This window comes from Callorhinchus milii, unplaced genomic scaffold, assembly GCF_018977255.1.
Source record: "Callorhinchus milii isolate IMCB2004 unplaced genomic scaffold, IMCB_Cmil_1.0 Scaffold4, whole genome shotgun sequence".
Lineage (NCBI taxonomy): Eukaryota > Metazoa > Chordata > Chondrichthyes > Chimaeriformes > Callorhinchidae > Callorhinchus > Callorhinchus milii.
In genome coordinates this window covers 28,784,559-28,807,541 of record NW_024704745.1, presented here as the reverse complement: position 1 = coordinate 28,807,541, position 22,983 = coordinate 28,784,559, and the positions used below count along the sequence as shown (strand labels likewise).

General features: G+C 39.9%; 1 protein-coding gene across 4 annotated transcripts in view; it reads right to left on the bottom strand.

Annotated features, from left to right (window-relative positions):
* The window catches only part of pcdh17 (protocadherin 17), a 170,600-nt gene that overhangs the window by 77,453 nt on the left and 70,164 nt on the right, over positions 1-22,983 (bottom strand). For 2 of the 4 annotated variants that reach the window (XM_007893452.2, XM_007893453.2), the window contains one exon: positions 13,340-16,007. The exons of 1 other annotated variant lie outside the window; for it this stretch is intronic. In XM_007893452.2, the coding sequence (XP_007891643.1) occupies positions 15,316-16,007 (692 nt within the window). In that variant the 3' untranslated portion in view covers positions 13,340-15,315. Of the gene's footprint in view, positions 1-13,339; positions 16,008-22,710; positions 22,721-22,983 lie in introns of those variants that run through there. One more of the 4 variants, XM_042334704.1, reaches the window with a different exon arrangement.

Genomic DNA, 22,983 nt, shown 5'->3' with positions numbered 1-22,983 from the left:
ATGCATGGCAGACAATCTGTACATGGAAATAACCCACAAATAGCCATGAAATGAATGTCCAATTTATCTGGGTAATTGTTAGCAAGGACATAGGCAGGATTTCATTTCTCTTTTTGAATAATAATAATAATAATCCTTGCATTTGATATAACACCTTATCACATCTTCGAGACATCTCAAAGTGCTTCACAGAATTTACTGTAAAGTGTATTGACTGTATATTTTCAGATAAGACATTAAATTATGATTCCCCCTGCCTGTTCAGATGGACATTAAAGATCCCATGGCATTTTTCAAAAAGAAAAGGGAATTAACTCCAGTGGCCTGGCCAACAATCCCCTTAATATAAAATTAATCATTTGTTTCATGGTTGTTTTGTGGGACATTGCAGTGTGCAATTGGACTGTTGCTTTTGCGAAACGGGCAGCCAATTGCGCACAGCAGTGTCCCACAAACAGTCTTGGAATGCGTGATCACATTTTTAATTTTTTTTGCAGGAATTATTACCCCAGGAAAAGAGATCCGCCAATCGACTAACAACCAGGTTCCTACTTACTGCTGGGTAAACAGAGGCGTATGGAGTAAGGAAATTTGCCCAACATTTTGTCCTGCTCGGGAATTGAACCCAGGTCCTCTCTCTTGCGAGGCGAGTGCTCTAACCACTAAACTACAGGACTCCACAATATTATGAGATCTTTAACATTGACCTGAAGAACAGTCAGGATCTTGACTTAAAATTTCATCCGATGGACTTCACCTAACTATGCAAGGCTCCCTTTCATTACAGAATCATAAAAATGCACAGCATAGGAGGAACTTTCTTAGCACATTTTTTATGTTGTCATTTGCTAGTCCATGGTGCTAGCCATCCTAATCCCAATTCCTTGCTCTTTCCACATATTCGCTAATATTCTTCTTATGTATGCGCTTATCCAATTTTTTTTAATGCAAATTAGTCAATCAATACCATGAAATCTTCTGGGAGAAGAAGTACTTCTGAATGCTTCCTTTTACTCCCCTAGTCACAATCTTCAATTCATGCCCGCTTATCCTTGAATACCCAACTAACGGAAAGAGATTTTCATGGTTAATTCTCAAAAATCCTTTCTACCGTATTACCTTAAACACTTCTATCAGTATAGGGGAACGTTGTATTGTTGGAGGTGCTTTCCTTCAGATGAGAAAGAAAACTGAGGGTCCATCTACCTATTTAGGTGGATGTTAAAGATTCCATGGTAGTAAATTTATCCCAGTGTCCTGGCCAACAGACCTCGAATAAAATTGGTCACTCACTCCATGACTGTTTGTGAGGCATTGTTCTGCTCAAATTGGTTGCTGCATTCACCAACAAAATACACAATCACTCTACTTAATAGTATAGCCTCTTAAGCGTTTAAAGACATCTCAACGATGTGATAAGGCTCCATATAAAATGCAAGGATTTTAATTAGTAATAATAATCTTTGAATTTGGTGAAGTTTGTTTCATGTCAAGAGGACGTCCCAAAATGCTTCATAGGATTTACTGTGAAGTGGAGTGGCTGTGTATTTGTAGGCGAAAACAACAGTCCAATGTCCCACAAACAACCATGAAACAAATGATTAATTTTATTTTAAGGGGATTGTTGGACAGGCCACTGGAGTTAATTCCCTTTTCTTTTTGAAAAATGCCATGGGATCTTTAATGTCCATCTGAACAGGCAGGGGGAATCATGATTTAATGTCTTATCCGAAGGATGGCACCTTTGTTAATGTAACACCGCCCCTCAGTACTGAGTGTCATCTTAGATGATGTGAGTTCATGTCCCGACATGAACCCACAACCTTCTGACTCAGAAGCAAGAGTCCTACCACTGAACCAGGCTATTACAATCAACCTTTTGTGCCCCAATGGGAAGAGTCCTAATCTCTCTAGCTTCTCCCCATGGCTGATTTGTTCAGGCTGTGTACAATTGGCTGCCGCGTTTCTCCCACAAAGTATACAGTCGATACAACAACAACAACAAGATTACATTTGTATAGTGTCTTTCACGTTGGGAGGACATTCCAAGGCGCTGGACAGTGTACAGCATTTCAGACCCAAGCTGGGGTTGGGGGGGTAAGGAAGGGGAGGGGAAGGGGGATGGCCGATTGCATGGTCGAAGAGGAGGGTCATGAGGCAGGACTTGAAGGAGGCTAAGGAGGAGGTGAAGCGGAGTGACTGAGGGATGGAATTCCAGGGATTGGGGGCAGAGTGGCTGAAGGCTCTCCTGCCAATGATGGGGTGGGTGGGTCGGGGGATGTGGAGCAGGCCAGAGCCGGCTGAGCAGAGGGAACGGGCAGGTTGGTAGGGGACTAGGAGGTCGCAGAGGTAGGGTGGGGCGAGGCCATGGAGGGTTTTGTATGTGAGGACCAGGATCTTGAACTGGATCCTCTGAAGAATAGGGAACCAGTGGAGTCGGGCGAGAGTGGGGGAGATGGGGTCACGGAGTTTGGTGCGGGAGAGGACACGGGCTCAGAGTCCTGGATTATCTCACCATACAATATGTTCTGTGAAGCGCTTTGAGACGTCTCATCGATTTGATCAGGCGCTATATCAAATGCAAGGATTTATATTATTTCCAGTTTGATCCATTTTATAATGCGTCATCCAAACCTGCACACAATATTTCAGCTGTAGCCTAACCAATGCTTTATTTATAATCGCTTCCTCACTTGTATATTCATTGACTCTGAGTCCTCTTGGCCCATTTAATGGGCTCCTCTACCAGAAATGATCTATTTCTCCACTCCGTTGAGAATGTTACCACTTAGGGTACATTTCAATTGTCTATTCTTGCCAAAACATAATGTATTGAATTCCATTTTCCACAAATTTACGCACTCCACTAACTTATCAATATCTGCCTGTAGCCTTTTGTACTGTATCCAATAGTGGCTATTCAAAACTGTAGTCTGGCTTCTGACCCAGCCAATATGCCTAAGCAGCAGCCTAATGTGAAATTATCTGAAAATATCAGAGAATGCACAAGAATCTGGAAGTAGTATTTCTGATGCATATTTGTCATGGAATGGTGGATATGTTTACGAGACAGTTTGGAAAGCATGCAGGGAACTGTAGTTCCAATGGTTCTTTACAACCTAAACAGAAAGGTCTGATTTTACTTTCATATATGCAAGGGATGCACTGGTTGCTAGAAACTGTAATTTTTCTTGTTTTACATGCAGGAATCAACAGAAAGGAAATGGAGTACAGTAATTTGGAGAGAAAAAGTGAGGGACACACACAGAGAAAGCACACTGAATAACTTATTGAGGTCACTGCGTGTAATTATAAGATGATCATTCCATTGATAAGTTCAGATGGCAACAATCAGAATAAAACTTAAGGAGTTTACAATCTGAATTCAAGGTGGAATTCTTCCACAACTTCAAAATCACTTTTCTATATTTGCTAAAATATGTACACTGGAATTCAGATCTAATGATCAATTTGGGTTGATTCCAAATTGATTGTTTACCACCCTAACATTTGCTATAATGAAAATCTGATATATTATTCATCAGTGATTTATATGTGAATTGATTGCTACAGATGGGGATCACCAAATCAGAATTTCAGTGTAGGCGATGAATTGAGGAAATATGTTTCCCCTTATACTTGATTAATTTTACTTTTAGTTACTCTCCCTCATGTATTTGTTCTCTTTCCATTGCATAAACCACAGTCACCTATTTCTTCCCTCACTCATGTTAGTAAATTACCCCAGTGTATCAATGTATGATTTAATTGAACCAATGCCAGTGTGGAATCTGGGAAACTAATCCCATTCAAGCAGAGCTTGGCATCAGAAAAAACTTGATTCGAAAAATTACAGCTAGTGGGACGTTTGCATTCTATCAAATGCTTTCATTGCTTGAGCTATGTATTTCAGCAGTAGGGTATCAGACTGTAAGATCCAGGAATCAGTGCTGCCAAGTGAATATCAGACAAACAACTCATAGTACTTATGCTACTGCGGCTCCAACAAAGAGAAGACATTACCCAACTCACTGCTGTACGCAATTGGCTGCCATGTTTCGTCCATAAATATACATTCAATTCACTTTACAGTATATTCTGTGCAGCTCTTTGAAACGTCTAGAAGATGTGAAAAGCGCTATATCAAATGCAGGGATTATTATTTTATTATTATTACCCAAGTACTGCATCAGTCAGAATGGTGAAATATTATACTATGATATGAAAAATTGTCATGTTTAACAAACAGAGATGTCCAAATGGCAATTTTTTAAATTCTGTGCATAATTTGATACGTATTATTAAATCAGCCAGATTCCTGTTCCTCTTCTTGCTCCTTCATGATTGGATAGTCTGCTGACTTTGGGACCAGTGATCCACACCCATAATTAAGCCAGATGTCCTAGTTAGTCCCACAGCACTAAAGCTCTATTCTGAACATATCAAAAGAAATTCAGCTATAAATCATCCATAATCTTTTATTCTACATACTTACCATATCATCTTATTGTCCTTTCTATCCCTGTAACTAACACGGCTACTTTCAGTTATCTTATCCATTCTACTATGTTTGGCTGTTCTAAACATTCTAAAGGTTAGTACTTGCTTTCTTTCCTATGTTTTGGATTCAACATTCATCAAATTCATTAAGATTGACTGAATCTAATGGTATTTATTTCACAAAAGCCAAAGTGATGAAACCCAGTCTCAAATGTGGTTTATTTTAAACCCTACAGCTGCGTTTAAGTGTACATTTGTGACTTTATTTGCGATTTCAATGAAAAAAGATTGTACTGAATTGTTTTACCCACTGTTGGTGTCCCTTGCCAATTCCTTGTTACAGACTCTTATGCTTTATCTCTGCGTACTGTGTCTCAGGAAAATGAGAGCAATTTCATTGCAAAAAAGACAAAAGCCTATGAGACAAGGAACNAAAAAACCCAACACAACTGTATTTATCAAATTCAATGTTAATGTACAGAAAGACAACACACAAGTGAAATTATAAAAAGGTACACCAATCCACAGAAACCTGTAATTCAATATCCAAGTATTTACAACCACCAGGGCTCAAGAGGTGCATGCACCAACAACTACATTAACAGCACAATGTGATAATATATTGATATAACATATTTTAGGTCATTCTATCTTTTTGGAGGAAGAAGTTTATTTGACTCGATTTAGAGGTCAGTTGCAGAATGTGAAAACCATGACTGGAATCTATCTAAACTAGATAAGGAATGGGAAGCCGATTGAGGAAACAATTTGAAACAGCAATACATGAGAGACATATGAAAATGTAACCAGGGTAACAAACAGGGACAAGAATTTTTGAGCATGAAGAGAGGAAAACATTGAAAATAATGACAATACAAAGACTATGAAGAATAGGCAATGGAACTCACAGCATACACAACTGATGAATAGATGAATATCATTAGATTTAGTCAATCTCAGCTGAATACTGAATGTAGACAGAAGAGCAATTACCAACCCACAGAATGTTTAGAACTGCCAGGAATAATGAGGTGGGAACTGGAAGTAGTCTTTTTAGTCACAGGTGATATAATAGTCAATGAGATGGTAGGTATGCAGGATAAAAGATCGTCATGGATGAATTACAGATGTGCATGTGATTCTGTGTTGCTTCAGATGTTCAGTATTTGTGATGTTAATAACTTGAACATCTTTCTTAATTTGCAGGTCCTAAACATGCTTATTATGGTCAGGCAAGACAAATTTATTCTGCCTGTAGTTATTTCCTAATTCAAACTATCTATAAAGGGGAACACTAATTGCGGTATGCAAAGAAGTACTGCATTTTTAACGTCTTGTGAATGTATGCGAAGAAGCACTGCAATTTTTAACGTCTTGTGAATACAAATTCTGGATCTAATTGATTCGGAACAGCACTGTCCACCTTTCTAGTAATAGTAACCAAGATTAGTTAATGTCATCTTTACTTTTGATCGTTAACAACTTGGAACTAAATTGGTTCACATGTAAGGTTTTAAAATAAGAATTGGCTGTCTAACCAGCTGTTATACATTTAAAATTTAATAGATAGGCTCTGGCAGGTAATTTGCTGACTAATAATTTAAAGCTGTGATTGTTTTAAAATATTAGATGATATTGAAACAGCTGTTTGCAAATTACAGGGGTGAAAATGTTTCATTTTTTAAAATTAGGTAAGTGCAAATGTTTTAATGAATCAAATATGTACTGCACATATGTTACAGTTTGGTTTGATGGAGCAATCGACCCTTAGGTTATAAAAGTCACTTTGGTGTGAACTGGTACTGCAACAACTTGCATTAATATAGCGGTCCTTGCACAGGGTAGCGTCCCAGAGTGCTTGAAGATGGCAGAGCATGATTCCGAGCTGGGGGGAGGGGAGGTGACCGTAGGCATAGTTGAATAGGAAGGTCTTTAGGCACAACCTGAAGATGGGGAAGGAAAGGGCAAGGCAAAGGGATAGAGGAGTGGACCAGATTTTCAGGATGTAGGAGGGAGTGGGGCAGACGATCTGGGGCTGTGGAAGGGGGTTTAGGGGAGGAGGATAGAGGAGAGAGCCCTGGGGTATGCTATAGGTGACTGGGCTGGGAGCAGGGTGGAAACCAGACTGTAGGGGCGTGAGGAAAGGAGTGAAGATGGAGGTCTGAGCAAAACTGGTTCGCGACAACGCATTCCAGAGCTTTGGCAAGGAAGGGCAGGTTGGAAATGGGACGGTAATGTGTAAGGTTGGAGGGGTCAAGTGTGGGTTTTTTGAGGAAGGGAGTGATGACAGCGGTTTTAAGGAGGAGAGGAACAGAATTTGAGGAGAGCGACTGGTTGACTCTGTTGGCCAGCAGCGGGGAGAGGAAGTGAAGTTGGATAAACAGCAACTGGGTGGGGAGGGGATCGAGCAGCAGGTGGTGGGCTTCATCTGTAAGATAGTGGTTGAGAAGGAGGGGAGTGGAGGGAGTGGGGAGTGTTTGGGGCTGTGGCAGAAGGAGGGGGTGGTATAGATGGTCTGGGGGTTGCGGAAGAGGACGTAGGGGAGGAGGATGCAGCCAAAGGACATTTTCAATCTTTGATGCAAAAGAGTCAAGGACCTCTTCGCACTTGCCGTTGTGGGGATGGAGGCAGCTTGGGGTGGGGTGGGTAGGGATGCGGAGGAATGCGTGGAGGAGGTGATGGATGATGGAGAATAGTGCCTTTAGGTTGCTTTAGTCTCCAAAGTGGTTTTGGAGTAAAAGGCAAGGAAGAGGAGGATGCTCATGAGAGATTCAGTGGAAGCTTTATCTAAGGTCGGAAAGCGATGGTGGACAGGTTGGAAGAGGGGAGGGAGGTGCAGGAGGAGAGGGAGATGAGGAAATGGTCTGAGATGGCCTTGTCTGTGATGGTCAGATCAAAGATGTCAAGGCTGTGAGTGAAAGTGAGGTCAAAGGGATGACCACGGTTGTGGGGCGGGGAGTTTATGTGGAGGGTGAGGTTTAGTGTGGAGAGGAGATGGGGCAGGAGGAGTTCAGGTGGAGGGTGGAATCACCCATTATGATCAGGTGTTCAGTGCAGAGCAGAACTAACATGTGAAATCTCATCCATTAGAAGACAGTTTTATTCCCTTCCTTAACTGGTGGATCAATAGATTACCACAACAGCTTTCAACTGCAGTAATTAGTTATATAAAATGTAATGCAGCAATCCGTGGCAGCAAAAATCGTGATCAAGGAGCTTGAGTGGTTTGTGATTTGTTCAAACATTGTGAATTTTAAGGGCTCACTGGCATTACAACAACAACAACATTACATTTATAGAGCGCCTTTCACTTCAGGAGGACGTCCCAAGGTTCTGGACAGTCAGGAGTCAGGACCTAAGCATGGGGGAGGTGTGGGGTAGGGGTGAGGGAAGGTAGAGAGGTGGGAGGGCAACCGAAGGCATGATCAAAGAAGAGGGTCTTGATGGAGGCAAGGGAGGAAACGAGGTGAGGGGACCGTGGGATGGAGTTCCAGAGTGTGGGGGCAGAGAGGCCCAATGATGCCTTGGTATATCACCAAGTCAGTAGATGACGTTAGCAATAGGCCCCCTGTCTCAGTGAATTGCTGCTTGATAAGAACATAAAAGTTGAATGTTCATTTAAAAGTCCTAAAAACAGCTCTTATTATTGTTGTAAAAAGCAGTGTTATTGCTGTTTTACATTGCATCCTGTATTACACGTGCAATACCTGAACAAAGTGAGTACTGTCTTCCACACAGAGCCCACTTCTCAGGCCACATGTTCACTTATCAAACAGAAGCAACTTTTAAGAATTTAAACTGTTTATTCTAGAGTTAGTACACACTTGGACTTGCTCAATTTCTAACTTCTTAAACTGGTCTTTCTGGCCAGTCAATCTATTTTGGGATTTGGCATTGATGACAGTTATTATAATAATATAATAATAACCCTTGCATTTGATATAGCGCTTTTCGTGTCTTCTTGATGTCTCAAAGCACTTCACAGAATATGCTGTAAAGTGAATTGACTGTATATTTGTGGGCGAAATGCCCACAAATTGCTGACTAGATTGTTACTGACTAGATTGCTAAATTCTGGTTCAGCTTCAGCTTTAGTACAATGTTTCCATAGTTGATCAAGCAGAAGATATCAATCACTTTTTCAAGGAATATGGCAGACAGTCAGTATTAATTGGATACTAAGATGTTAATTTTCACTGTAGTTTGGTGAGGTGTGATAATTTAATGCATCTGATATTATTATAGATAATTATTATAGATAATTCCTGTAAAGGTGAAATGTCTATGGAAGTGAACGTGGGAGTCAATTTACATTCAGCAATGCCCCACAAAAACAAAGTTATGTGCTGACATGAAAAATACAACTTTACTCAAAAAACGTAATATATGAGATAAATTTTCCTTTTGGTATAGAGTCGCCACACTTGACAGGAATTCTCCGTGAAGCATTTTGAGACATTGTGAAATTATAAGTGCAATATCAAATGCGTATTTACTCATAGCAATGAGTCAATTATAATAAGAAGATTATTTAGTTTGCCAAGGGTGCTGCTCTTTGAACAGAATATTAATGTTTTACCTTCTGTCACCCCATTCACCTTGAATTTGGTTATGTTTCGTGTGAAATAAACAGATATGAATTAAGTTTAGAATCTTTGGAATTTCAACCGAACAAACAATCAATAAATGTTTCTGGGAATTTTAATAAGAAATTAATCGGTTTCATGTCCTGACTGTTAAGTTTTATAACTGCTTAAAATAACAGGTGGAGTACCATGGCAAAATTAAGGGATTTTTAATCCAAACTTCTGCATTCCTCCCCTCCCCCACCCACAATATTCCAGAGTATCATTGTATCTTTTGTGACCAGATTGAATCAGTGATTTGTGGTTAATGAAGGAATATTTTGTATTTGGTACAAAATCATAATTTTGTACCGAAGAGTCTGAAACATTATAATATTTTAATAGGATTCGTTAATAATAACTCTGAATCACAAATTAGGTTTCTGAGTAACTGAGAATACATCACGCCAATCCAAGGGAACTTTGTTCCAGATGTAGATTATATCATTTCCAATGAGTTGACTTGACACACTTCTAGTTATTGGAAGGTGTCCCTAATTGCAACACAGGAGCCGTTTAGATGAATCACACTAATAATCAACACACTGTAGGAAACTGCACATTAAGCAAAGGATTGTTCCTTTATTCTATTTATATTTATGTAAATTTGAATGAACCTTAGGTCTATTTGGTTCCAATGCTGACAGTCAGTACATTTATGCTGGACACAATTGTTTACTTTCAATTTACATATCCTGTGAAGTGCTTTGAACCATCTCAGCAATGTGATGAGGTCCTATATCAAATGCATGGGTTATTATTCATTATTTATTTTCATTGTCAAAACTGTGATGACACATTTTTGAGCAAACTGGGAAATGGGCTAATCTAATGTTATAAAGTAATAATGCTTGCATTTGATATAGCGCTTTTGATGTCTTCTAGATGTCTCAAAGCGCTTCACAGAATATATATGTTAGGTTCCCTTTTGAACTCCCAGTCCTATCACACACAGTGCACTCCATTCAAATGCATATTGAATAATTGCAGAATTCGCTTAATTGCAGGAAAGATTGTTTACATTGTTTAGCTCTTCATTCTCGATTTCATTCTCACCTGCATAATTAGTTTGGATAATTCCATAGGTTGAAGAGTTGATTGCATGAGGTGTATACTTCCAAGTTCTCACTTGACTTCCAAGATCCTTACCCTCATGACAAATCTCTTCACGCCCTGGCATCTCCCTCTCCAAACTTTATTCCCCACTCCACCACCCACCACCTCCGCTTGGTTGACTCTGGCCTCCTGCACATCCCTCGTCTCCTCTGCTCCACTATTGGCGGCTATGCTTTCAGCCATTATGCCCCAAAACTCTGGACCTGTGTACTTCAATTCCGCCATCGTGCCCCTCCTTCCCCATTTTCAGATCACACCTTAACCTTCCTCTTGATCATGCCTACGGTCACCGGCCCTCTCCCTCAGGCTTGGCATCACCATCTTGTATTGTATGTCCACCACTTTTTCAAGCATATTATGAGAGAAGAGAGGCAGTGATGGGAAGAGAGTCGTAGCGGGAGGTATAAAGAGAGGTAGCGCGAAGAGTGGTAGAGGCAGCATGGAGAGTAATGGGAAGTCGATGGTACTAATGAAATTTGGGCAATTCCATACTCTTTTTAATTGCATACAATTATACGGAGGCCATTGTACAGTCTGGAGGAATTTTCTCATTTTATGTTTTGGTTTTGCTTTTTTCTGAGTTTAACAGACAGGCATTGAAAATCGGTCAGATTACATGTAAGGTTTAGACAAAAGGTAAGGGATGAATTTTTGCATCTCTACTCAGGGGTGGACTACATGGGAAATTGGGATATTTTCCGAGTGTCCCCGCTCGTGCTCCCATGATTGGCACCCTGTGCAACTGAGTTCAGAAGTTGTATTTAATCCCCAACAGAGTTTTTAAATGCAGGGAGGTTTTATGCCACAAATTGGCACCCCAACGAATTTGTATTCCCACCCCCCCCCCCCCCCCACCCAACTCAGCACCTCTATTTTACCTGACAATCCTGTGCCCTTTTGTCCACTACCGACTCTAATATAATCTTTGTCTTCTACATTTCTTCACGTTTCTTCAATGCTGCTTCCCTTTGTCATCAGTTTCTTCTGAATATCACACTGGATACTATTTCACTTGAAGTATGGACACTCTCTACCTGATCAACATTTCTGATTTACCAGTTCAAGCAGGGTTCCTCTCTATCCAAGTCCTTTTGAAGAAGACAAACTTCAGAATATGACTGACCATTGATCTCTTCACTAGTCTGCTTTCTTAGGGCACTTCTTTTCCATTGTCTTTTCAAGTACTCAGGTATTTGTCTTTGGTTTGTTGTGGATGTGAGTCAGAATTTTTAATAGATGAAATTAAGCAGAATTAATCAGCTGTTCTATATGTGGCAGCACCATCACTTCCCTTATCTCTCTTCCCTTCTCAGCCATGCAATGTATGGCTTCTTCCTTGTCAACTCTGGTCTGAAAGCCTTTGCTCCACTTGTGCCTCTGTTCTGTCAAGCATACTCTTTATTGTGTTTTGCCCTTTGCATTCTTCCATGTCGACATGTTTGTTTAAATAATAATGGTCTAGTGCCTTTCATGTCAGGAGGACATCTTAAAGTGTTTCACAAGATATACTGTAAAGTGTAGGAACTGTTTTGTAGGTAAATGTGGTAGCCAATTTAAGCACAGCAGGGTTCCACTCTCTGCATTTAGGTAAACAATCAAGGAGAGAGTGTGCGTTCCATTCCAAACATAGGAATTTCCATGAATAGATTGCATCTAAGTTTAGTTTGGTATTTAGTACCGGTTTTCAAAGTTTTACCAGCTTTAGGTATTGTGATGGATTTCCCTGATTAAACACCTGGCTGACCCCCCAAAAATATAAGTTCCTGAATTGTATCTAATTTTTTCATTGCCTGGACCTATAAATATTGATCTGAATGTTTTCTCCCCACTTGCTGAGCTCCACCTAATGTACCTCCAGTGTTTGTGAGATATTTTGCATTCAATTACAATAAAAGATATTTGTCTCTTCTGTATTGCTCATTCGTTCCTGCAACACATTGCCCACTGCTTTCCTGCTGTTTCCCTCTTATCCTGTCATGCCCAGTTTAAGTATAGAGGCTTTACAGATACTATTTGTGCAGCCTTTGCCTCATTGGTATGCTCCTGTGTACCTTGATCTACGTGGATGTCAAACAGTAAGAAATGCCGGATTCACAATGTACATAAATTCTTTTTGATTGGTTTATAACTTATCGTATGGCCTGACACTACAAGCCTCACAAAGAATATTCCAATGATTAAAATCTATCTATGTAATAGTGATGAACTATTGCATTTAAGAAAATAGGCAGAGTTTTCATGCAGGATGTACATAAATTTTATATAAAATGAGATTAACGGCATTACTAACCTATCAACAATACATATATTATAAAGAAGATTTTGTCATCATTAGTTTAGCAATAGATACTATAAACTGATATTATTTGATCTTGTTATTTGTGCATAGAAAACCATGATTTATTAATAATAATAATCCTTGCATTTGATATAATGCTTTTCATGTAGGGAGGACGTCCCAAAGCACTTCACAGAACACACTATAAAGTGAATTGACTGTATATTTGTGGGCGAACGAATATTCTGGACTTGAAAGTTTAAGACAAATATTATTCACTTTCTTCCAGTGGTCCATCATGCTATTAGTTATCACTTTGATTTGCAAAATGCAGGCTATTGATCATGTAATATTTTGGAATGTTATCAATTATGTGCCTGGCATTACAAAGCATTTGATTTCTGCGAGATGCAAGTTTATTCATTGAATAAGACAACACACAGGCATTGTCGAGATAATATTTCAGCAAATTATGTGCAAGTAAAGAATTTTATATATTTTTGAGCAGATGTTTTAAGCATTTTTTCTTCATCAGACATATAAACCATTTTAATATGTAATTATGATGCCAGCAGATTCCTTCAGCCGAGACACTATTTCAGTAAGAATATATTTTTGTCTAATCTACTATAAAAAAGGCTATAATTTGTTGGCAACCTGATAACTGTTTTTGACAAGATACTGTGCTGCTCATTGGAGCCACACGTCTGTAATTACAAAGAGATGTCCTGTGGTATAAAATGTCGAACATATGTCTGTGGCCTTAATGAATGCACAAGCAGGCAACACCAATGTTAGTAATTGCTTTAATTCTTTGTCCTCATTTTCCAGATAGATCACATTGAACACAGCCATTTAACAATAGCAGTTGAGTTATTCCATACAACATATGCTGTTCTCACCAATTGCCCAGTGTAGCTCTGAGCCCTATGGGGTGACAAAGACTGATCAATGCAGAGCATCAACCCATGGACAGGGGGGGGTTGGAAGGAGGGGAGAGGTGGGGTAGAGCTGGGGAAGTCAGGAACTCAATCAAGTTTCACTCAATTCCATTTCAAGTCAACAAACCTTGATAGCAAAACAAATCCCTCCCGAACACTCCACTGATTAATGTTGTTTGATGTCAAACACATATAATTAGGCAATAATGAGTGGGTGTACATTATGTTGACTATCAGGGCTAGTTGTTGACCTTAGTGACTTCTACTCAAATTAGAAAACAAATAGCTTGGAAGTTCAGTTTAATGATCCTATGCAAATACCTCATTGTTATTCAACTTTACTTACTTTCTGTTTCGTCATTAATTAAAATCTTGAGGTTACGTCTTTATCAAGCTGATGTGCACTTAATGGAAAGCTCTTCACAGAAAATGGGCAGCTGAGTGACTAAATTAAGTTGCTCTTGAGCTATTAGCTCAAGCTGCTTGTCATGTCCACCTCCCCCCATTACCTACGTGGATAATTATTAAACAAGGGTTACGTTTCATTTTGGCTATCAAGATGGGTTAACCTGACATCACTCATATCATCAAAATTGCAGTGCACACATAAAAACTCAGCAATATAGAAACATTTCAAAATATGGAGACACTTTCAAGATATTACTGACAAATACACATTTCTAATTGAGCCACCATACTTCGATGGTTGAATATACTTGAAGGGTTACTTTAAAGCATACATTATCAGCTTGTTAAACAAAATCTGCTTGTGTACACTGCTTCCCACATTCCAACGGGAAAAATGGGGGGAAATAGTGAAATTAAACTCATAGAGTTCGACAGCTACTAAGGCAACATTTGCCAAATACAATATAAGCCCAAATATTTTGCAACACAACTATATATTAATTTAATAAAATACACAATATAGCTTTTAGTACAATTAACAAGTTTGGCTCATATGCACTGATATTGCAATAAATCAATTAAAAAGCTAGATTCAGTGTAAACACTTTATGATTCTTACATTTGCACATCAACATGTTTTGTTTTCTAGTACTTCATGGGCTTTCCCCCTAATGAGCCATTTTAGTGTCCATCTTTAATCCAACAAACAGCTACAAATATCAAACAATATTTCTTAATCTGGGACACAACAGATTTCTCATCATTTGACAATACTATGGTGATGATGCTTTGATACTTTAAATGCTGAAGAGGAATTAAACACGTGGACACTAAAATGTCACTCTTTGGTAGTACATTTTAGAGAATAACCCTTCTGTACGTATCCATAATTAAATATTTTGTGATATGGACAACCAATGGGTGCACTGTTCACTGTAGATAAATCTAATTCATAAAGACATCTATTTCAGTTGATAATAACACTATATTCTGAATTAAAGGCTTGCTATGTTTTCTGGAAAGCCGATACCTGGTTTTTGTTCTAACATCACTGCCCTTTGCTGATATGTGTTAAATACTCTGTTCACAATGATATCATTCAATGTAGCATTGATCGGACTGGTTAACTTGCCAAACCTAGACTTTCCATTCTTTAACCTGGGGAAGGGCATCTATCAGATTGTCGAAACTCAAACCATGAGTGAAACGTATCAGCTTTTCATATAATTCCAGTGAATGTGCCAGTGGTTTGTTTTGTGGGACACAAAGAATGATGAAAAGTGCACGCGTGGGCACTTTGAATTCTAGCTTAGAGACATTAACCAGCATCTTCTTTCCTTGTACTGTGCTACTGGTCTTTCATCATCTGAAAAAAATGCTGCCACAAAACATTTAAGTATATCTTCCTTTAGAAGAAAGGTAGTTAACTGTCACTACAAGTGCAGTATCACTTCCTCACAGTTGAAGGGTCACTTCCTCGACAATCTTGTAAAAGCTTATCAATTTCTCGAACCACCTGTTCGGCATCCACTGCCTCCCGTCCTAGGTCTCGGTTAGAGGGATCAAAGTGGTCCAGGACTGTGTCCACCTCATTCAAATCCCGGCCACCTCTGGAGTGAACATCAGCAAAGACGGTAGCCACTGCTTCAGGAGAAATGAAGTGACTGTCACGCTGTTTATCAGATGATGGGTAGTGGGCGTCAGATGTTAAATACTGGTTGGTTGTTTCTGCTGATGTTTTGGCCATTCTTTGCTTCATCTCAAGCCCATCAATTGCTCTTTTTGTTGAGCTGTTACTACTTGCCACAGATACCTTGTCGGGGCTACTCGCACCTGAAGAGACCTCTTGCAAAAGAGGACTTAGAGCACGTTTCGCTTTTAAATAGGGTTTTACATTCGCAATGAGAATGGTGTGCTCTCGTTTGTCCTTTCCAAAAGTACAGAAAGTTTTTTTCCCAATGGGGGTTGTGTTCTCATGAGTTTCAGATTCAACTGTGGCATCTACTACTGGTACAAAAAGATTCCTGCGATAGTCCGAACATTCAGCCTGGGTGGAAACAGGGAATTGAGGCATCCAGCATTTGTCTGAATGACCTAAGACTCGGCACTCATCTGTGCAATTGACGCAATCCTCCTTCTCTGTTAAAAAAATAAAACAAACAACTGGTTATATCTTAGAGAACATATCACTTTAACATTCATGCTTAAATATATGCCTATAATTAGTAGTCCAATTAGCTGTTCCAGGTAGTGAAATGAGAATTAGGAGGCAGGGAATTAGGTAGCAGCCCGAGAAGTCTGCTTTTTTTCAAGAGATTAAATAATTATGACTCAGATGTAAATTGTGTTAAATTGCAAGAGGTGACCTTTCACATTGCACATTCGTTCGATATGTAACAACATTTTATTTAAATGCCATGCTAAAAAAGAACTATTTAAAATACGCTGAAATGGTTCCAAGAATTCAGAGAACTTAGTAAAGAAAAGAAGCCAAATTAATAATCTTGAACAATATTCTATTGAGACTATGAAATAAATCTGAAAGTAGAGTGTTAGCAGTTGAAAATGATGTCCTAGCTAAGACGTAAAATGTTATTCTTTCATTTAAATTCTTATTCCAGTCATTAAAATCTGTCCTCTTTGTGCTTTTCAATGGCCCCATTTTCTATTGTATAATGCTTTGATGATTGATAATGTACAACTATCAAGCAACAGTATCTGCATATTTCCATAATAATTTCTTCAAGAAATTATAGCAGTTTATGTATTAGTAAGAAGCTGAGCAAGACCTTTATGTAGAACCTGAGGAAAGTACTAGGCTACAAAGATCATTGTGGCGGGTCCTATTATGAGAGAAATCATGATCTGCACTCTCCATCTCTTTCTCCCACCCCTGTAATGATTTATTTACTAAATAGCAAACTAATTCTCTCTAGAATCTGCTGACAGAATCTGCCTCCCAGTTTTTCCAAAATAACGGCAGTGAAATACAATGATGGTTTCTAAGGAAGTTTTGCAGAAATGTGGCCACTAATTTCTTACTGCAATGCCATGTCACTTATCTGCAATAACCCAAATCTCCAGTGATGATGCAGTAAGTAATAATGTGAAGGTATCATTTTAGTTTGGGCACTAAATCTGGAGGATGAAAGTCATCAGATCAGTAAGTATAAACCACCAAGGTCAGATCTTTTGGCCAAACAACAAAAATTTACATTTATATAATGACTTTCACCTCAGGAGGATGTCTCAAAGTGCTTCACAAAACTCATTAGTAGCCCAAGCTGGGTGTGAGGTGGTGGGGGGTCATAGGGGAGGGGAAATGTGACAAAAGCATGGTCAACGAGATTTTAAGACAGTAAGGGAGCGGGCAAGGTGAAGGGATTCCAAAATAGACCAGAGAGTGGGCAAAGTGGCTGAAAGCTTGCCAGTCAATGGTAAAGTGGATTGGGCGGGAACGTGAAGCAGGGCAGTTAGGGATGCAGGAAATCTCAGACAAAGAGTGAGATGAGGCCATGGAGGCATTTCAAAGTTAGGACAAGAATCTTAAATTCAATCCATTGGGGTTGGGGAATCAGTGGAGTTGAACGAGGATGTAGATGATGGATTCATGGGTTACATAGTTCTGGATTGTCTGCAGCTTGTGGAAGGAGGATCTGGAGAATGTGGGAATATGGCAAGCAGGGCACGAGAGTAGTTGAGTCTGGAGGTGATGAAGGTGTGAATGAGTGTTGCAGCAGCCTGGGGTGAGATGGCACTGAGCAAATCAGGAGACCCTCAGTACTGTAGACATTGAGCTGCAGAAAGACCGAACTCATCCTGTATTTGATGTCTAACAGGCAGTCAATCAGAAGATAGTGTCAACTGTGTACATGGTGAAGTAGCTAATGCTTATGGATTATGTCACCAAAGGGGAGCAAATTGATCGTGAAGTGGAGAGGAAAAAGCTTATAACCCTTAGAGTTCCGAGGGATACAACAGGGATACTGCCCTGGGATGCTACCCTGAGTGAGGGGCGTTATGTAAATACAAATTGGTGTTATTGTTGCATGTGCAGGGGTGTGAGGAGAAGCCATTGTAGGAGACAAAGTGAACGTACTGGGACAGGCAAAATTGAAACCAGAAAAGGATAGAGCCAAGGGAATAGAGCACTGTGTCAGTAGAAAGGAGAGGTTGATGATGTTGGCTAGCAGGGGGGCAAGGAGGGGAAGTTACATGGAAAGGAGTGATGAGGGAATGTGGTCAAGAGATTAGGTGGTGGCTGGTTTAATTTCTGTATTTACTAATTAATGCAAAAATGCACGAATTATTCATGTAATTCTTTGTTAGGTTCTTTTAAATCAGTTCCTAGATAATTTGGTAAGGTTTCAATCAGTCCTGGAAATTACAAATATGAATCATATAGCAAATCCTTAATATTAATATAATTATAATAATGTGAGCAGTAATGCAGCACTGAATAGGGCATGGTTGGTTTCTTTTTTGTGATTCTGTTCCTAATAGATGCTTTTTTTTATCATGGCTGGACTGTCAAGTGTAAAATAGTCTACATACCAAAGTGCTTCACAGGATTTACTATAAAGTGTGGTGACTGTATATTTTGTAGGCAAGTGCCTCCAAAATTTTCAATTATAAAAAATATAGGGGCAATGGGGTAGGAAAAGGTAAATGTGGGGGCCGGGGGGGGAGGAGGTGGCTTCTTGAAGGGACTGCTAGCAAAACTGAACAGGTCAGCCATAATCCAAGGCAGATTCAGAGATGGCAAAATGCCCTAATCCCTGCAGGACACAGCCTAACGAATATGTTACTGTTAGCCGGACAAATACATTAACTGCAATATTCAGTTACAGAGCAAAGTTATCTTGCGTATGGTTGCAAATGCAATTTGATGCACACTCATTTAAAAGAGGGGAATAAAATTACATTTAAAATGGGGCAAAATAAGTTAAAAATATTAAACATTGTGTGCTGTTCTTTGCAATTAATTAGACTGCACAATTCAGAGTAGGCTAAAGGATCATTCATCCAAGTAATTCATTGCTCCTCATAGGCCTGTTACATGACTGAAATTGAGCTTTATCTATTAAATTCTAGTTAATCTGGTGATGGGACTGTTCAACAAGAAGCATCTGGTCAAGTCATCACCTTGCCTGGAGTCAGAGCCCACTGCCTCCCTCATCAACCTTTTAACTTGAAAAGAAGGTATTACAATCTTCACTAATTTGGATATCTTTAAAGCAGAAGGTAAACTTTAAAGCTTTAAAGGGCTTATATTATTGCACCTAATGTTTTATCTCGTATATCATTTTTACAGAGCTGGTGAGTCCTCTGCTTTCACAGTAAAGCAGTCAGACAGACGTGTAGTACCAACACACTAATCAGTAAAAGCTCAACTGAGATGGGGGGAAAAACAAATAATAAAACAAAAAACCTGTGTCTGAAAACACATTAACACCACTGCTAGCAGACTCCATAGGAATCCCTCTACCCTAATGCTGCTCAAGCATTTGTGCTCCACTGAGAAAATGGAATTCTTAAAAACATGATTATTTTCAGAACAAACTGTTAGAATCAAGAAATAACTCCCAGTGAGGGGAAGTGCTTTCATTCACAGTGTTTATCCTAGCGTTACCTTTTTCTTTAAATGCCATTGCTAGCTGTACGTGAGCGAACACAAATACCCCAGAACAATTATGGTAATATGTGTGTTTCACTGGGCACTTTTGAAATGAGAACAAGGTACTTGATGGCACCATTAGGTGCTTTCATTTGTGTGCTTAAAAAACAGAATGCTAGCATTGTAATTATGGTCTGTCATTTTTTTACTGCAATTTAGGAAGCAATATATAATCTACGTTCTCCAGTTTATACTGTCTGAAACATTCTGTATACTGTGTAAAATATGGTGTAAAATAGCTAACTATCTCATTCTTCATGTTTATAAGTACAAGGAATGGATTAAAGGAATGACCTTACATTTTTTGCTATTATTTAATTCCTGAGTTCAAACTTCTGATAATTCTGTAGAATTACAATGGCCTACATCATCCATTTTTCTGCAGTTCAGTTCACAACTAAGACTCAATTTAAGAATTGTTTAAAATTCTCCAACATCTCAAGTTTTAAGAAATGGTCTCAAGATTGAGAAGTTTCTTCTGACTTACCTATTTGATTTATTGGTGACTATTTCATATTTATGGCCCCTGGTTTTGGTCTCCCCACAAGTGGAAACATCTTCTCTAGGTCTACCCTAACAAAACCTTTCAAAATTTTAAAGACCTCTATTAGATTACCCCTCACCCTTCTCTTTTCAAGAGAAAAGTCCACGCTTGTTCAGCCTTTCCTGATAGGTATAACCTCTCAGTTCCGGTATCATCCTTGTAAATCTCCTTTGCACCCTCTCCAGTACCTTTATATCCTTTTTATAATATGGGGTCCAGAACTGCACACAGTATTCCAAGTGTAGTCTAAGCAAGGTTCGATATAAGTTTAGCATAACTTCCCTGCTTTTCACTTCTATCCCTCTAGAAATGAACCCTAACATTTGATTTGCATTTTTTATGGCCTTATTAACCTGCATCGTTACTTTTAGCTATTTGTGTGTCTGTACCCCTAGATCACTTTGCTCCTCTACCCCATTTAGATTCTTGCTTTCCAGGCCGTATGTGACCTCCTTACTCCTATCAAAATGTACCACCTCACACTTATCTAAATTAAAATTAATTTGCCAATTAAATGCCCATTCGACAAGTTTATTAATGTCTTGTAATTTGTTGCAGTCCTCCTCAGTGTTAACTACACTCCCAATTTAGTGTTCTCCAAAAATTTTTAAATTGTACTTTCGATGCACGAGTCCAAATCGTTAGTGTAAATAATGGTAAAGAGTTCATGATGCTCAGTAGAAACAGTCAAGTTAGTCTAAATGAGATGATTTTACAGATGAAGAGGTGGACTACCAGCAGCAGAACTACAGTTAGTTAAAAACTTGACTCATTTGGTAGCGCTATCATGATCTGAAGGTTGTGGGTTTGGTTCAAGACCCAGGTTGACACTTGAGCTCAGTCTGGGCTGACACCAACAAATCACATTTATATAACACCTTTTATGTCGGAAGGATGTCCCAAGATGCTGGACAGTCAAGGGTTTGCGTCCAAGCTGGGGGTTGGAATCGAGATGGATGGAGGGTAGGGGGTTTGGCTGAAGTTACAATGGAAGATGGCTGATGAGGTTTGTTTTATAACATTTTCTTTAAAAAAAAACCATGAGGTGGTGGGTTTGAATGGATGTTAAAACCAAGCTCCCATCTGCTTTGGTGACTGTTAAAGATCTCATAATACTATACAAAAAACAAAGGAAGTTTCTTCTAGTATCCTTGGCAACAAAGTACTTGTTTCATGGCTCTTTGTGGGCCTCCTTGATCGCATGAATAACTTTCATGATTGCCTGAGTAATTGCCTATGAAATGCTTTGAGAGATTTTGATATTGTAAAATGCACTATAAAAGTTCAATTCCTTTTCATCAAAGTTCAAATATCTGGATGTGAATGCGATTGAAAGTTATACGAATAATTGAACATAATTCAAATACTCAACAGAACTCAATGGCTTCCAAGGATATATCATGCATGGAGATCATTCAGCCAGGGTTGAATAATGGAGATATTTTGCTTTCATTAATTTTTGTTGCTCAAAGTTTGCAGAATGTTTTCTTCAAGTGACAAAAGGTGTCAGCCTGGCTAAGTTAGGAGCCTCTGAGTTACAAGGTTGTGGGTTCCCAGCCACACATCGGCACTTTGAGCTCATTATCCAGGCTAACATTGGGGAGCGCTGCATTATTGGAGGTGCTGTCCTTCAGATGAGATGTTAAACTAAGTTCCCATCTATCTGTTCAGGTGACTGTTATATTCCAATATTCCTTCGACCCTATCTCTCCCTCCTCCTTCTCCACGACTGTCCGCAAACTCAAACCCACCACCTGCTCCCTTGATCCCATCCCCACCTCTTTCCTCATCTCCCAGCTCCACCTTCTGGCCCCTCTCCTGTCCGACATCATCAACTTCTCCTTGTCCACCGGTTCAGTTCCCCTCCCACTAAAAATGGCCGTCATCACGCCCATCTTGAAAAAACCTTCTCTGGACCCATCCCTCAGGAACCTAGGTGTCTTGTTCGACCCTCAACTGTCTTTTCTTCCCCACAACCAAGCCATAACCCGCTCTGCCTTCCCTCACCTCCGTAACATCTCCCGACTCCGCCACTACCTCACCCCTCAGGCCGCTGAAACTCTTGTTCATGCCTTCATCACCTCCAGGCTCGACTATGCAAATGCCCTGCTTGTCGGCCTTCCCAACTCCTCCCTCCACAGGCTGCAGATAATCCAGAACTCTGCAGCCCGTGTCCTCTCCCACACCGAACTCTATGACCCCATCTCCCCCATTCTCACCCGACTCCATTGGCTCCCTATCCTTCAGAGGATCCAGTTCAAGATCCTGATCCTCAGCCCTCCATGGCCTCGCCCCACCCTACCTCTGCGACCTCCTAACCCCCTACCAACCCGCCCGTTCCCTCCGCTCAGCCGGCTCTGGCCTGCTCCACGTCCCCCGACCCACCTGCCCCACCATTGGTGGGAGAGCATTCAGCCACTCTGCCCCCAAGCTCTGGAATTCCATTCCCCAATCACTCCGCCTCGCCTCCTCCTTAGCCTCCTTCAAGTCCCACCTCAAGACCTTCTCTTTGACCATGCCATCGGTCACCCCCCTTCCCCTCCCCTCCGTTCTCCCCCCCTGACCCCAGCTCAGGTCTGAAATGCTGTGCACTGTCCAGCACCTTGGGACCTCCTCCCGACGTGAAAGGGGCTATACAAGTGTAATCTTGTTGTTGTTGTTAAAGATCTCATGGCAATATTCAAAAAGACAGGCGTATTTCTTTCTGTGTCCTGACCAGTAATATCACAGATAATAAAAATCAATCATTCATTTTATGGCTGTTTGTGGGTCATTGTTCTGAGCAATTTAGCTGTTTCATTTGATTACAAATAAATACTTTACAAAATATTTCTGGGAAGTGGTGTTTGAATTTGGGATACATGGTCAATTGAAAAGGTGTCTTTTTCCTGATT